We start from the raw sequence: 13,689 nt of genomic DNA, 5'->3' as shown, positions 1-13,689 counted from the left end.
CAAGTGTGACTCTGGTTTCCTGCTCAAATGTGAACAGGGCTGATTGCACCAGCTATACATAAGTTACAACTTAGCCTAGGTGTGGCGTAAATGGGTACTAAGTCACAATTTACGCACTACTAAATATTTGAGCATTGCACCATTAAATTTAGGTAGAACGTAACCCTGCAAAAACTAAATATTTACGGAAGCCTCCGACCAGGAGCAACGGTTGGAATAAAAAAGCAGACTCATTTACTGACATCAGTAAGCTCATGTTTTGGTTGACAGGCTTCAGTCCTTTCGACATATATGATGGTGTTGTCATTTACACTCGTTTACATCTATGGGAGAAAACATGTAAAAAACATACTTATTCTCAGATCACCCTGGTGAATTTAGAGATGATGCCACATATGGAGAAAAAGAAATCATATAGTTGGCTTTCATGTATCCCTGTTGCAAAAGTCTGATTTTCAACAAATGTTAAAGACTGAAATCAATGTTTATATGGAGACGAACTGGTCCTCAGTATCTTCTGTGGGCGTGGCTTGGGAGGCACTTAAAGCAGTTCTTAAGGGTTTAAGATGCCTCATTCACCAAAAAATCCAAAGCACAAGAACTCGTGGAGTTGGAAGGGAATATTAAAAGTGCCAAGACAGAGCTGAAGCGCTGAATGTCGTCTGATGGCCTCAGAGAATTGACCCGATTGAAATACAGATATAATACTATTTTGTCATGGAAAATGGAGTTTTGGTTATTCAGGGTAAGACAGTCATACTTTGAGTCGGGGGACAAAGCGGGGAAGCTTTTGGCTAGATATATAAAGCAGAGAGAGTCTTTTTCTACCATTCCCTCAGTGAAATCTGCTGATGGTGAGATTTTTAGCTCGGCCATTGATATTAATAATACCTTTAAAGAGATCTTGATCTTTATAGTTCCATGTCTTCATCTACTGATGATGATATTAGAAAATGTGTGGAACCATTAGAACTCCCTAAATTGATGACTGAGCAAAAACATTTTCTTGATTCTGAGATAACCTTGGAGGAGCTTGACGAGGTATTTAAGGCCTTACCTACAGGCAAGGCTCCGGGGCCAGACTGTTTTGCCGCTGAATTTTTTAGACCTTATGCTACAGAATTGGCTCCACTTTTGTTAGATGTTTATATGGAATCATTATAGATTGGAAAGCTTCCCTCAACCATGACACAAGCCCGGATCTGTCTGATTCTTAAAAAGGACAAAGATCCAAGCGAGTGTAAAAGTTACCGTCCAATTTCCCTGATCCAGCTAGATGTAAAAATGTAGTCAAATATTTTGGCTAACCGGTTAAGTAAAGTTATGACATCTCTTATACATATAGATCAGGTGGGTTTATTCTGGGCCGCAGCTCTTCTGATAACATTAGGTGTTTCATCAATATCATGTGGTCAGTGGCGAATGATTAGACTCCGGTTGCTGCCATCTCACGTGATGCGGTTGATATGGTAGAATGGGATCATCTGTTTAAGATTTTGGAAATGTATGGGTTCGGGCATACATTTATTGGTTGGATTAAGTTACTTTATAGACACCGTGTAGCAGCGGTACATACAAATGGATTAATTTCAGATTATTTTACTCTGAATAGCGGCATCGGCAGGGTTGCCCTCTTTCCCCATTATTGTTCTGTCTTGCCCTGGAACCATTAGCAGCCACGATAAGAAAGGAGGATGATTTTCCAGGGTTGATGGAGGGAGGTGTAGCACATAAGCTTCTGTTTTACGCAGATGATATTTTATTATTTGTCTCCGACCCTACTAGATCTATGCCTTGCCTCCACAGAATTATTAATTCCTTTTCTAAGTTCTTGGTATACAGAGTCAGTTGGTCTAAATCCGAAGCTTTGCCTCTGACAGCATACTGTCCGGTAACGGCCTTCCAGCCGGGTGCCTTCCAGTGGCCCAAACAAGGCATTAAGTATTTGGGTATTTTATTCCCAGAATTTTTTTTTTTATTTAGTTAGAGTTAATTTTGACCCTTTAATAAAAAGGTTTTCGAGCGATGTGGACAGGTGGGCTTCATTACATTTATCGATTATTGGGAAGGTTAATGTTATAAAAATGAACTGTATTCCAAAATTCATTCATTCCCTATAGATGTCCCCCTCTCTTATTTCAAGCAATTTGATAGCATAACGAAGTCCTTCACTTGGAATGTAAACGTCCCAGACTACATTTCATCAAATTACATAGGCCGATTGATAAAGGTGGGCTAGGCCTACCCAAGATTTTGTTTTATTATTATGCGTTCGGTCTCAGACATTTGGCTCATTGGTCGCTTCCACCTGAGAAAGCCCCTCCCTGGTTTTCTATTGAACAGGAAGTCCTTGCCCCTATTTCGCCACCGCAAAGCCTTTCTATCAAACTATCTGGAGAAGTTAAATCACACCCCGTTATTTCACATTTGCACATGATATGGACAAGAGTGGCCAGAGTATTTAATTCAGACATTTTGCCTCGAGCATATGGCTGAACCCCAAATTATGTATCAACAAGTCCCCTTTTTGCTGGTCAGAGTGGACTGGGAGGGGGGTTACTACACTCGGTGACCTATATGAGTGTGGAGTGTTGAGATCCTTTCAAAGTTTGGTTCAACTTTTTGGGATTCCCAGATCTCAGTTCTATAAGTATTTACTGCTGCGCCACCTGCTCTGTACTGTTTTTGGGAGTATTTTGCATCCCCTCTAAAGCGGCAGATACTCTGGGAGTGGTGATTACTGCTTTTGGAAAAGGTCATGATGCATCAGTGTATTACTCCCTGCTAATTCAGAGTCTGGGGGACGGAACTTCAAATTCTCTTAAGAGATTATGGGAGAGAGATTTAAACTTGGTACTGGAGGAAGGAGAGTGGGCTAGGATTCTAAAAAACGTCAAGTCTGCATCTAGAGATGCAAGGGTTCGCCTTATGCAATTTAAGATTTTACATAGATTCTACTGGACCCCCTCTAGATTGCACGTTATTTAATAGATGAATCAATAAAAAATGTTGATCGCAAATTGTTTTTATATCAAATTGCCCCAAAATCAACCTTTAGACACCACATGCAATGATCTCATGGATCAGAGAAAGTTTCCAATGTATAGTGACAAACATGTGTGTAGGTAAGTCCTGTGGTAGTTTTTGTTGCTATTTAGTGTTTTGGGAGAAAATAAAATCAATGGAGCCTTTTACCCCAAGGAGCCTTTAGCCCCATTGTACCCTACTATTAAACATTTATTCTATCTAGTTTTTTATATTTTCAATTATTTGTCTACTTATAATGTCCAACAGTGATATCAAATGCGATTTATGCAACTTTTGTTACTTTCTTTTCTCTTAAAGTCATTGAAATTTCTTACCAGTCATTTTTACCTTTATTGTAGTTATGTGTTTAGAAACAACAGTGATGGAAATGACATTTTAGTGTTTTTATAATAAAACGGAAGACTCCTAAGGCTAATTTCAAAGCTAAGATTTGATGTATCTTTAATATACACAATTAAATTATTTTCACTTTTTGCATAGTTTGGCAAAATTAACTTGATTTTTTTTTTTTTATTATTTAGTTTCCTTCAAAAATGACTTGTCTCATATTTCATCTCAAGTATTTTTCACTGACACTTTTGTTGACTTAATAATTACACTAAATTTGGTAAAAACTTTTATTATGGGCAAAATCGTTTGGTGTGGTGGCAATGATGCCACAACTGTGGAAATAATTTTCACAAAATAAACAGCTAAACAGTTTTTATTTTACTCTTTGTTTATATTATCATAGTTTTAAACACTTATACATGTATATTTTTAAAATAGATTTTTGTAGTTTAACAATGAAAGTCTGGGTCTCGGACAAGGCTAACACAGTAAAATCTATACATAAAAGGCATTTGAAAAGTACCAAAAATAAATGAATAAGGCCTGGTAAAAAGTGAGTTTAATGTCTAAGTCATTTTTAATTCATAATAAAACGAAAGAAGTTGAAATCTGTTTGTTTTAATAAAAGCACCTGGGACAAGACATTTCTTGAGGTTGAAGAAATACACAATCATGTGACAAACAATCATACACATACATAGAAAAAATACAATACATAAATACTATTATAAATAAATATCAATTAAATAAATGAGCATCATACAGACACACATGTCAAGAGCACAGAATATATCCTGTGAAAGATAAGTGATTTCAGTCGGATATAGATTACAGTTGTTCATTTGTTACATTTAACACGAGACCATTGTCTTTAGATTATTAATTAATTAATTTTATTAATGTCTTTGTACATGTTCTTGTACTTGAGAAATGAAATGTTGAGTTGGGTTGGGAAAAGTTGAGTGGGTTTCAAGTTTCAATTTTACCATGTCCAGAGTCAAACAATAATTTATAATTATTTAGATTTTTTCAAATTGTCTAAAAACAAGGACGCAATGAATTAGCATGGTCTAATTAATATTCATGAGGTAGTCATTTCGCCCACCAATAGATGGCAGTAATTAACGTTTCAGCTGAAGCAACATCAGCGAGAGAAGAGCAGAAGGCGGGTACTGTGTGACACGCATGGAAAGGGAGAGTCGAAACGAAAGTTGAAGAAGCGGATCATAAATAAAGTATTGTAAGCAAACAAATAACAGTGATAACGATTCTTCAATATGCCTTTCTGCAATACATAGGTGTATTCAATGTGCCTAACTTGTCCGATTATTAGTTTTGTCGCATGATGATGCTCTTAAAGTCATATTAGGGATGATCCTCATCGTTTCATAGACACTATTGGTCACACTCTTTAAATACTTGTTTCCAATGTACAGCTGATGGATCGGATTGCCTCTGAAACACAATGAGTCTGGTGCTGCATGAACTGTTAGTGTGCTGTCGTGGACTAGAGAATGAGAAAGCCACAGAGAGGAAGGTGTGTGACGTCTCATTTTATTGACATCGATGATCTGATTGATCTCTGCTTGTGCAAAATCTGTTTATTATTAGTCTGTAGTTCAAAGCATGTGGGTGCTAGATGGGTCACTGACACAGAGGGATGTCCAAAATAATGATAATAAAAAATATTTGTAAAATATAGTTTATAATGTGTGCCAAAAATGTAACGTTTCAGAACATTTTCAACAAAAGAAAATTGATTTAATGTCTCCATTAAATGTATAGTGGTGTAAACATCAAGGAAAATATTTAATAGTAAATGTTATTTATTTATTTATTTATTTACAAATTCTGTGTGTTTTTGATTCATGAATATAATGTAGTTTTTTTGGGGTTACAGCATTTGACATATCAGGACTTATACCACCTTGGCATTTGTGACTTTAAGCCCCAGAAAAAATATCCAGATGAATTTTAATTCAGAAATTTAAAACATGTCTATCACAGAACAAGCGTATTATAGTCAAGTCATTATAGGTGTGACATTTTATGTTTTCTGAATAAATCAATGGTTCTGGACACACAGTTGATTGGAAACTGTAGAAAAGCAGTGGAACTTGTTTTGGTCTTTTTTCAGAAAGAGGTGGACCGCTTCAGGAGACTAATTCATGCTCGGGACACGGTTGAGGAACTTGATCGTACGTCAGCATGCCAGGTGTCCAAGGGCTCCAAGCAGCTCACTTGGGATGCTGTTTTCCGGTCGGTTATATTTCTGTCCTTTCATGTCCACTGTAAACAACACATTCTACAGGGCAAGTCAGATACAGGCTCATAATACATAATGATACTTTCTGTACAGGTTTCTTCAGAAGTTCCTTCAGAAAGAAACAGAGCTTTTACAATCAGGAAAGGCCAACGTTTCCGCCACCACGCATGCCAACCGGCAAAAAAAGATGCAGGAGATCAGCAGCCTGATGAAGTATTTCATCAGATGCGCCAACCAACGTAATGTCTGAGCTGCTACTGCTAAGATAATCTTTGTGACATCACAAGAGAATTAAACAGCATTTTCACCGACTCCAACCCAAAACATTTTATTTATAACAACATTATATTTAATTTTAATTGCCTTAGAAAGATATATTTAGATTTGTTATTGACTGTTAAGTGTTCTGTATGAAATGAAATTGAAACTATTTACTAGATAGGTATGTACAGTAGATAGATAGAAATAGATATGTAGAGAGATAGATAGATATGTAGATAGAGAGTCAAGCAGAAAGAAAGAAAGAAAGCTAGATAGACAGACAGAAAGATAGACAGACAGACAGACAGAAAGAAAGAAAACAAGAAAGATAGACAGACAGATAGTCAAACAGACAGAGTGATGGAAAGAAAGAAACTTGCCAAAAAACTTTCATGGAGCAAAATCAATGCGTTTTCAAATGAAAATAGATTAGTGTGGACATGATCAAAGTCTTTTTAGCAAGTCAGTTCACTCAGTGGCCATATTTGGAATGCTCCCGGGCAGCTATTTTTCTATGTAATCAAGCGGCATACAAGTGCAGCTCCTATCTACTTTAATGTGGAAAGACTGAATTCATATGAAATGGTTGGTCAAGGTTACGATCAAAGAACATATTTCAAATCAGAGTTAAATCTGTCTTCAGTGGTATCACAAATGATCCTTCTTTACCTCAGATTACGATAAAAACCACAATTTTACCGGCATATATTGCTAATGCGCATTCACATTCTCGAGTGGATTGACAGGCGATGTCTGTATCTAAAATTTGATTGGCTTTTTTACCTGTAAGGCGGGACTTTTCTACAACCATTGACTGATGGGGTTTCCAGTTTCTCCCGTTCATTATAATAGAAGTGGCCTGTCTTCTAAATAGTCTCTGACCTTACCTTGGCCTATTTGAACATTCTGTCAATGTAAGTCTATGGGATTTTTCCGGTTTTTGATCGTCTGCAGTTACAAAAGATATAGCACACTAAGTCAGAACAGTCTGAAGGTCTGTGCCAAGTTTAATAGATATAGCTAGAAAACTCTAGGAGGAGTTACAGATGATTATTTTGGTCTTGGTTTAGGGATTTTGGAAAACTTTTTCAAGCCAACTTAATAATAGCTATATTATTACTATAATGTACAGTTGAAGTCAGAAGTTTACATACACCTTAGCCAAATACATTTAAACTCAGTTTTTCACAATTCCTGACATTTAATTGTAGAAAACATTCCCTGTCTTAGGTCAGTTAGGATCACTACTTTATTTTAAGAATGTGAAATGTCAGAATAATAGTAGAGAGAATTATTTATTTCTGCTTTCATTTCTTTCATCACATTCCCAGTGGTCCCAAGTTTACAAACACTTTGTTAGTATTTGGTAGCATTGCCCTTAAATTGTTAGTACTTGGGTCAGAACGTTTTGGGTAGCCTTCCACTAACTTCTCACAATAAGTTGCTGGAATTTTGGCCCATTCCTCCAAACAGAACTGGTGTAACTGAGTCAGGTTTGTAGGACTCCTTGCTCTCACATGCTTTTTCAGTTCTGCCCACAAATTTTCTATCAGATTGAGGTCAGAGCATTGTCCTTAAGCCATTTTGCCAAAACTTTGGAAGTATGCTTTGGGTCATTGTCATTTGGAAGACCCATTGCGACCAAGCTTTAACTTCCTGGCTGATGTCTTGAGATGTTGCTTCAACATCCACATAATTTTCCTTCCTCATGATACCATCTATTTTATAAAGTGCACCAGTCCCTCCTGCAGCAAAGCACCCCCACATCATGATGCTGCCACCCCCATGCTTCGCGGTTGGGATGGTGTTCTTCGGCTTGCAAGCCTCGCCCTTTTTCTTCCAAACATAATGTTGGTCATTATAGCCAAACAGTTCAGTTTTTGTTTTATCAGACCAGAGGACATTTCTCCAAAAAGTAAGATCTTTGTCCCCATGTGCACTTGTAAACTGTAGTCTGGCTTTTTTATGGCGATTTTGGAGCAGTGGCTTCTTCCTTGCTAAGCAGCCTTTCGGGTTATGTCGATATAGGACTCGTTTTACTGTGGATATAGATACTCGACTACCTGTTTCCTCCAGCATCTTCAAAAGGTTCTTTGCTGTTCTGGGATTGATTTGCACTTTTCACACCAAATTACGTTCATCTCTAGGAGACAGAATGCGTGTCCTTCCTGAGCGGTATGATAGCTGTGTGGTCCCATGGTGTTTGTACTTGCGTACTATTGTTTGTACAGATGAACGTGGTACCTCCAAGCATTTGTTAATTGCTCCCAAGGATGAACCAAACTTGTGGCGGTCCAAATTTGTTTTTCTAATTGATTTTCCCATGATGTCAAGCAAAGAGGCACTGAGTTTGTAGGTAAGCCTTAAAATACATCCACAGGTGCACCTCCTATCAGAAGCTAATTGGCTAATTGTCTAAAGGCTTGACATCATTTTCTAGAATTTTCGAAGCTGCTTAAAAGCACAGTTAACTTAGTGTATGTAAACTTCTGACCCACTGGAATTGTGATATTGTCAATTAAAAGTGAAACAATCTGTTTGTAAACAATTGTTGGAAAAATTACTTGTGTCATGCACAAAGTAGATGCCCTAAACGACTTGCCAAAACTATAGTTTGCTAATATTAAATCTGTGGAGTGGTTAAAAAATGAGTTTTAATGACTTCAACCTAAGTGTATGTAAACTTCTGACTTCAACTGTAACTCCATGAAAGCTATGAATTCATACACACACTTTTGATCAAAACAATGACATACGTTAACATTACTAATGATTTGTTTTAAGCTTCCAAGTCATTCTCACATGTTCGACAAAACGTCATATCAGCCAGCTAGATAATATGACCATAGTAACATTTAAATCAGCAGAATAGACAACAACAATGTTCAATACATCAGAAACCCGAAATATTTGTACACTGTTCATCCAGTGAGGAATCCTTATTTTTGAGACCTGTAGAGTAACAGTCCACTCAGAAATGAGCACTGTTATTATTTCCAATCCATCATGTCGTTTCAGACATGTATGATTTTCATATTGGAACAGAAGTAGTATTTAAAGGATCTTCACTGAGCTCTTGCCATACAACAACAGTTCACTATGACCATGGCTGCAGAAACTAGGCCTGTCACGATAACTACTTTTGTTGGACGATATATTTCCCCAGAAATAATTGCGATAAACGATATTATTGTCATTTTAAGACCATTTTATGCCACTGATGTAATTATAATATAATAGCATAATAATGCAAGTACACCCTTTCAAAGAGCAATGAACTTTTAATTCTTAAGAATATTCAGACACTGGAATTGGAATGTCAAAAATAATTAAATATCCAAAATAAATAAAACATAAATAAAATAAAACCACACAACCAAAATAAATAAAATAGACCCTCGGGCCCCATTAACATAAATTGCACTAAATATGAAACATGTAGCACAGGGGTATAGAAAGTCATTCATTCCTTAACAGGCAGTATACTGCCAATCCAGTTTCTCAATGGTTAGGACCTTTGTTAACAAAAAGTGCAAAGTAACAACGTATTAGCTATAAGTTAGATATAAGTAACAAGTAGAACAGGATGGGATGGTTATGATTTAGATATGCTTTTAGGTTAGTTGTATTGCCACTTTTCGTTGCCAGTGTTTTTAAACAAAGTCAACATACTCTCATCTCTCATTCGGCTTAAAGCCAAAATGTTCCCGGAGCTGTGGAATGTGGCTTTGATACCAAGTCCATTTGGACTTATTCTTCCAAATGTTTGGCTGGAATTATGCAATCGTTTGGAAAAACGCCTATTAAAACACCTATTAGCCTTGAGTAACGCGTTATCTTCACCCGTCGCTGTTCTCTCTGTGTGTGTGTGTGTAGAGGAGCTGCATGAACCCCGCCTCCGACACAGAGAGCAGACGAGTGGACAGCAGCAGCGCGACTGGCTAAAATGTTGGTGACATTGATTCTTATGTAAACAAACACGCATGTAAACACAATGGGCAATATCGAGGTCAGCAAAAATGATTGAGGTCATGTCCATATATTGTACGATAAGTCGATAACGTAATTATCGTGACAGGCCTAGCAGGAACCCCCACTTAAGCACCACAAACGTAGTCCATATGACTCGAGCACTATATTCCAAGTCTTCTGAAGCCATACTATAGCTTTATGTGAGAAGCAGACTGAAATTTAAACTGCGTAACAAAATAAAAGCATGTGTGTTTGGAACAAAATGACATTATATAATGTGAATAATGACAGAATTTAAATTTTTGAAAACAAAACAAAAAATCCTTTAACTAGCATATTGAATACATCAGTGCAATTAATGCATTAGAAATATGCATTAAGAAAGACTTATGTGTTCTTTAGGAGGTGAAAAGTTAAAGTGTGCCGAGTTGATGTCTCACATGGTGGAGGTCTTGCAGAATCCGTTCAGCTGTGCGGCGTACGGTGAAGACTACAGCAGTATTCTCCTGAAGAACATCCTGTCTGTGCGCAAATACTGGTGTGAGATGAGCCAGCAGCAGTGGCACAGTGAGTGCATCACCACTGAAAGATGCTCAGTTGTATATAATTTTTGCTTTTTTTTTTTTCATCCTCTCCACTTTGCTCTAAATTAATATCCCTGTTAATGGAGTAGTTCTCTCAAACATGAATATTCTATCATCATTTACTCACCCTCATGTCATTTCAAACTCAAATTACTTTTTTCATCCGTTCAACACAAATTGAGAAATTTAGTGGAATACTCATAAATAGGGATTTATTTATTTATTATTATGCTTCTGGTTCAGCTTTCTCTTAACAATTTTGGTTCTTTTAGTACCTGTACATTTTGCACAAAATCTTTAATGTGGTGCAGAGATAATTCAATAATTGGTCCTAACTATAAAGTAAATAGAAATACTAAACAAGCAAACACACACACACACACAAAAAAAAAAGAAATAAATTAAATACCACTTATTACCAGGGACTAAAAACAAAATGTTTTTCATTTCGCTTCGTTTCGAGCAGAAACAGCATTTTTTCACACCGGTTCCAGCATTCCGCAGCCTCCTTTCCAAATGGTAACCGGTTAGAACGAAATAAAAGATTGCTTAAAAATGGTCTTTTTAAAATACAGTACTCTTTACTAAGGGTGGTTGTCACGTGTTTATGTGTTTTTGTTCACTTTCATGTTTTCATGTCTTTTATTTTGATAGTTTAGTTGCCATGTTTCCTAGTTCCTGTCTGTCATGTGATTTACCCGGTTGTGTCATGTGATCTTGTTTAACATGTGTTTCATTAGTCTCGTCTTGTTTATTAGTCTTGTCAACTTGTTATCAGTTCTGTATTTTCATTGGTTGTCTTATGATGTTCTCCCTAGTCTGTGGATTTATAGTCCTTATGTTCTCTTGTCCTTTGTCAGGTATTGTGGTTGTGTAACGCTCTGTAGCTCTTGTTCATGGTCTTGTTATTGTTCATGTTCTTAATCATAGCTCTCCTTTCATGTTCTCATTCATGGTTTCATTTCATAGTTTATTCACATTGTAGTCAAGTTTAGTCTAGTGTTTGTTTTGCTTCACATTTTTGATTTCAACAACTTATAAATAAACTGCACTTTGGTTCTTCACTTCATCATCGTTTTCGTCTCGTCCTGTCTTCAGCCTGCCTCTAACGATACAGAATACCTGACCGTTCAACATGAACCCAGCAGTTCACCTCATACGTCTACGCCAAGGGAGGCGTCCCATTGAGGACAATGTTCAGGACTTTTGTGAGCTTTGTCATATGGTTGAATTCAAAGACATCGCCCTCAAAGATTTTTTATGTATAGGATTAAACAAGCCTCTTTATTCCCTGATGCTTGGGAGCAGAATTCATTGGCCTCTGGCTGAGTATATTGACTATGCTCGTCGACTGAGTGGCTCAGCCTTCACTTTAGGGAGTGGCTGATGAGGAACATAGCACTCCTACAGTAACCGTCACATCTAAGCCCTCAGCCGCCCTGACCTCGCCACCATCCAAGTCATGGCAAGTCCCAACGTCTGATCCGCCATGGCAAGTCCCAACGTCTGATCCGCCATGGCAATTCGCCACATCTGACCCACCATGCCAAGCCGCTTTGACCCCTGGGCCTCGCCTCCGGCGGCTCTGCCCCCTGGGTCTCCACCTCCAACGGCTCCACCCTGTGCCTCATTAGCCTCTGCTCCACAGCCTACGTCTGTCTTGCCAGACCACACTCCACTACCCAGGTCCTCTTCGACAGGTCACGCTGAACAGCCCATGTCTGCCACGTCTGGCCAGTTCGCCCTGGTCGCCTGGTCTGCCCTGGTTTCCAGAGCACTACCCAGGTCCTCTTCGTCTGGTCACCGGATCCACTGCCAGCTTCGCCCTGGTTACTTGGTCCGCCCTGGTTTCCAGAGCCCTCTGGTCTTTGATAACAAGAAAAAAAAATCGGAACAAAATTAACCGTTATTAACCAGATACCAACATTTAAAAATAATGTTTTCATTTCGTTCCCATTTTTGTTTATGTTCTGCAAAAAATTATGTTCATTTTCGGTTTAAGTCCTTGCTTATTACAACAAAACTTATCTTTAACTTCACATTGTCAAATAGTGTTAATTTTCACTGATTTGTTTTAAATCATCATTTTTGTCTTTTGACAAAAATATAGTTTAAATTTAATCAATATTTAATCTTGACTTTTTCATAATATATAGTCCATTTTACTCCGACTAGATTAACATCTAATTTTATTAGAAAAAAACAAAACAACATATGTTATAAAAAATTACAAATAATGTCTAAAAAAAGAGTCTTTAGGAACCCCCATAGGAAATGAATGGGTGAGATTATAATACAGAGCATTTTTTTAATTTATCAAATAAAATCAATCAACCACAATGTGGAACACACCCACACAGTAATGATGGGGTGAGACTCAAAACACACACACACACACAAATAAATGAATTTGTGAGACTATAATGCAAAGCATTTTTTTTTTATTTTGTCAAAAAAAGTCAGCCACAATACAGCACACGCCAACACACACACATGCACCTACAGATCAAAGTCAGAGTCTGATCCCACATTATTGCTGTTCATATCACTGATTTGAATTTTGATGTTTGCAAAAAAATGTGCAAGTTTGCCATTGCGAAGTCTTGTGTTTGCACACAAATTATATTATCACTGTTCTTTGCTGTTCATTTCTGTTTATTGATGTTTGTTTAATTGACATTTTTGTTCATTTACTGTATTGAAAAATTAAATGTTTGTTTGTTGTCTGAAATAAATAATAGTTAACAAAATGCTTTGTCTCATAATACCTCAGGTTTTACTGTAAGCATAATGTAGCATTATTGCAAGAACTGACACTTCAAAACAAATAATAATAAAAAAAAAAAGCTAAAACTTTACAAATAATTATTTTTTGATAAACTCTTAGTATATTTCCAAATTCATATCTTGTGAAATACATCTCGAAACAAATTTTTGTCTGTAACATTGGGTTACAGACAAGGCCCATCATATATATATATATATATATATATATATATATATATATATATATATATATATATATATACAAAATTCAAATAAAGTCTAAATACCATCAAATTCCAGATAAATGCAAGAGTTTAATATAATGAATTTATTAACATTAATTTTCTTTTTATAAAATCAGTTCAATGTATGATTACAGTTTGGGGGCAAACTTGACCCCGAACAGTAAAGGGGTCAGTCTTTAACAAACAGTAAAAAAGGGTTAAAACCGATTAATTAACA

At 36.8% G+C, this 13,689-nt stretch overlaps 1 protein-coding gene across 9 annotated transcripts in view; it reads left to right on the top strand.

Moving 5' to 3' along the window:
• The first annotated feature begins 4,534 nt into the window (after positions 1–4,534).
• The window catches only part of atm (ATM serine/threonine kinase), a 132,700-nt gene continuing 123,545 nt past the window's right edge, over positions 4,535–13,689 (top strand). For 6 of the 9 annotated variants that reach the window (XR_007895294.1, XR_007895295.1, XM_051678490.1 and 3 more), the window contains exons 1-5: positions 4,535–4,618; positions 4,815–4,915; positions 5,516–5,637; positions 5,738–5,883; positions 10,280–10,444. Coding sequence is in view for 7 of the 9 variants with exons in the window: in XM_051678490.1 (XP_051534450.1) it covers positions 4,844–4,915; positions 5,516–5,637; positions 5,738–5,883; positions 10,280–10,444 (505 nt within the window). In the remaining 2 variants the exon portion in view is untranslated. Of the gene's footprint in view, positions 4,619–4,814; positions 4,916–5,515; positions 5,638–5,737; positions 5,884–9,781; positions 9,854–10,279; positions 10,445–11,559; positions 13,212–13,689 lie in introns of those variants that run through there. The other 3 variants (XM_051678496.1, XM_051678497.1, XM_051678491.1) reach the window with 3 other exon arrangements.

The sequence above is a fragment of the Myxocyprinus asiaticus genome, chromosome 39, assembly GCF_019703515.2.
Source record: "Myxocyprinus asiaticus isolate MX2 ecotype Aquarium Trade chromosome 39, UBuf_Myxa_2, whole genome shotgun sequence".
Taxonomy (NCBI): domain Eukaryota; kingdom Metazoa; phylum Chordata; class Actinopteri; order Cypriniformes; family Catostomidae; genus Myxocyprinus; species Myxocyprinus asiaticus.
The sequence above is the reverse complement of the archived record's forward strand: the minus strand, read 5'-3'. Positions and strand labels throughout refer to the sequence as shown.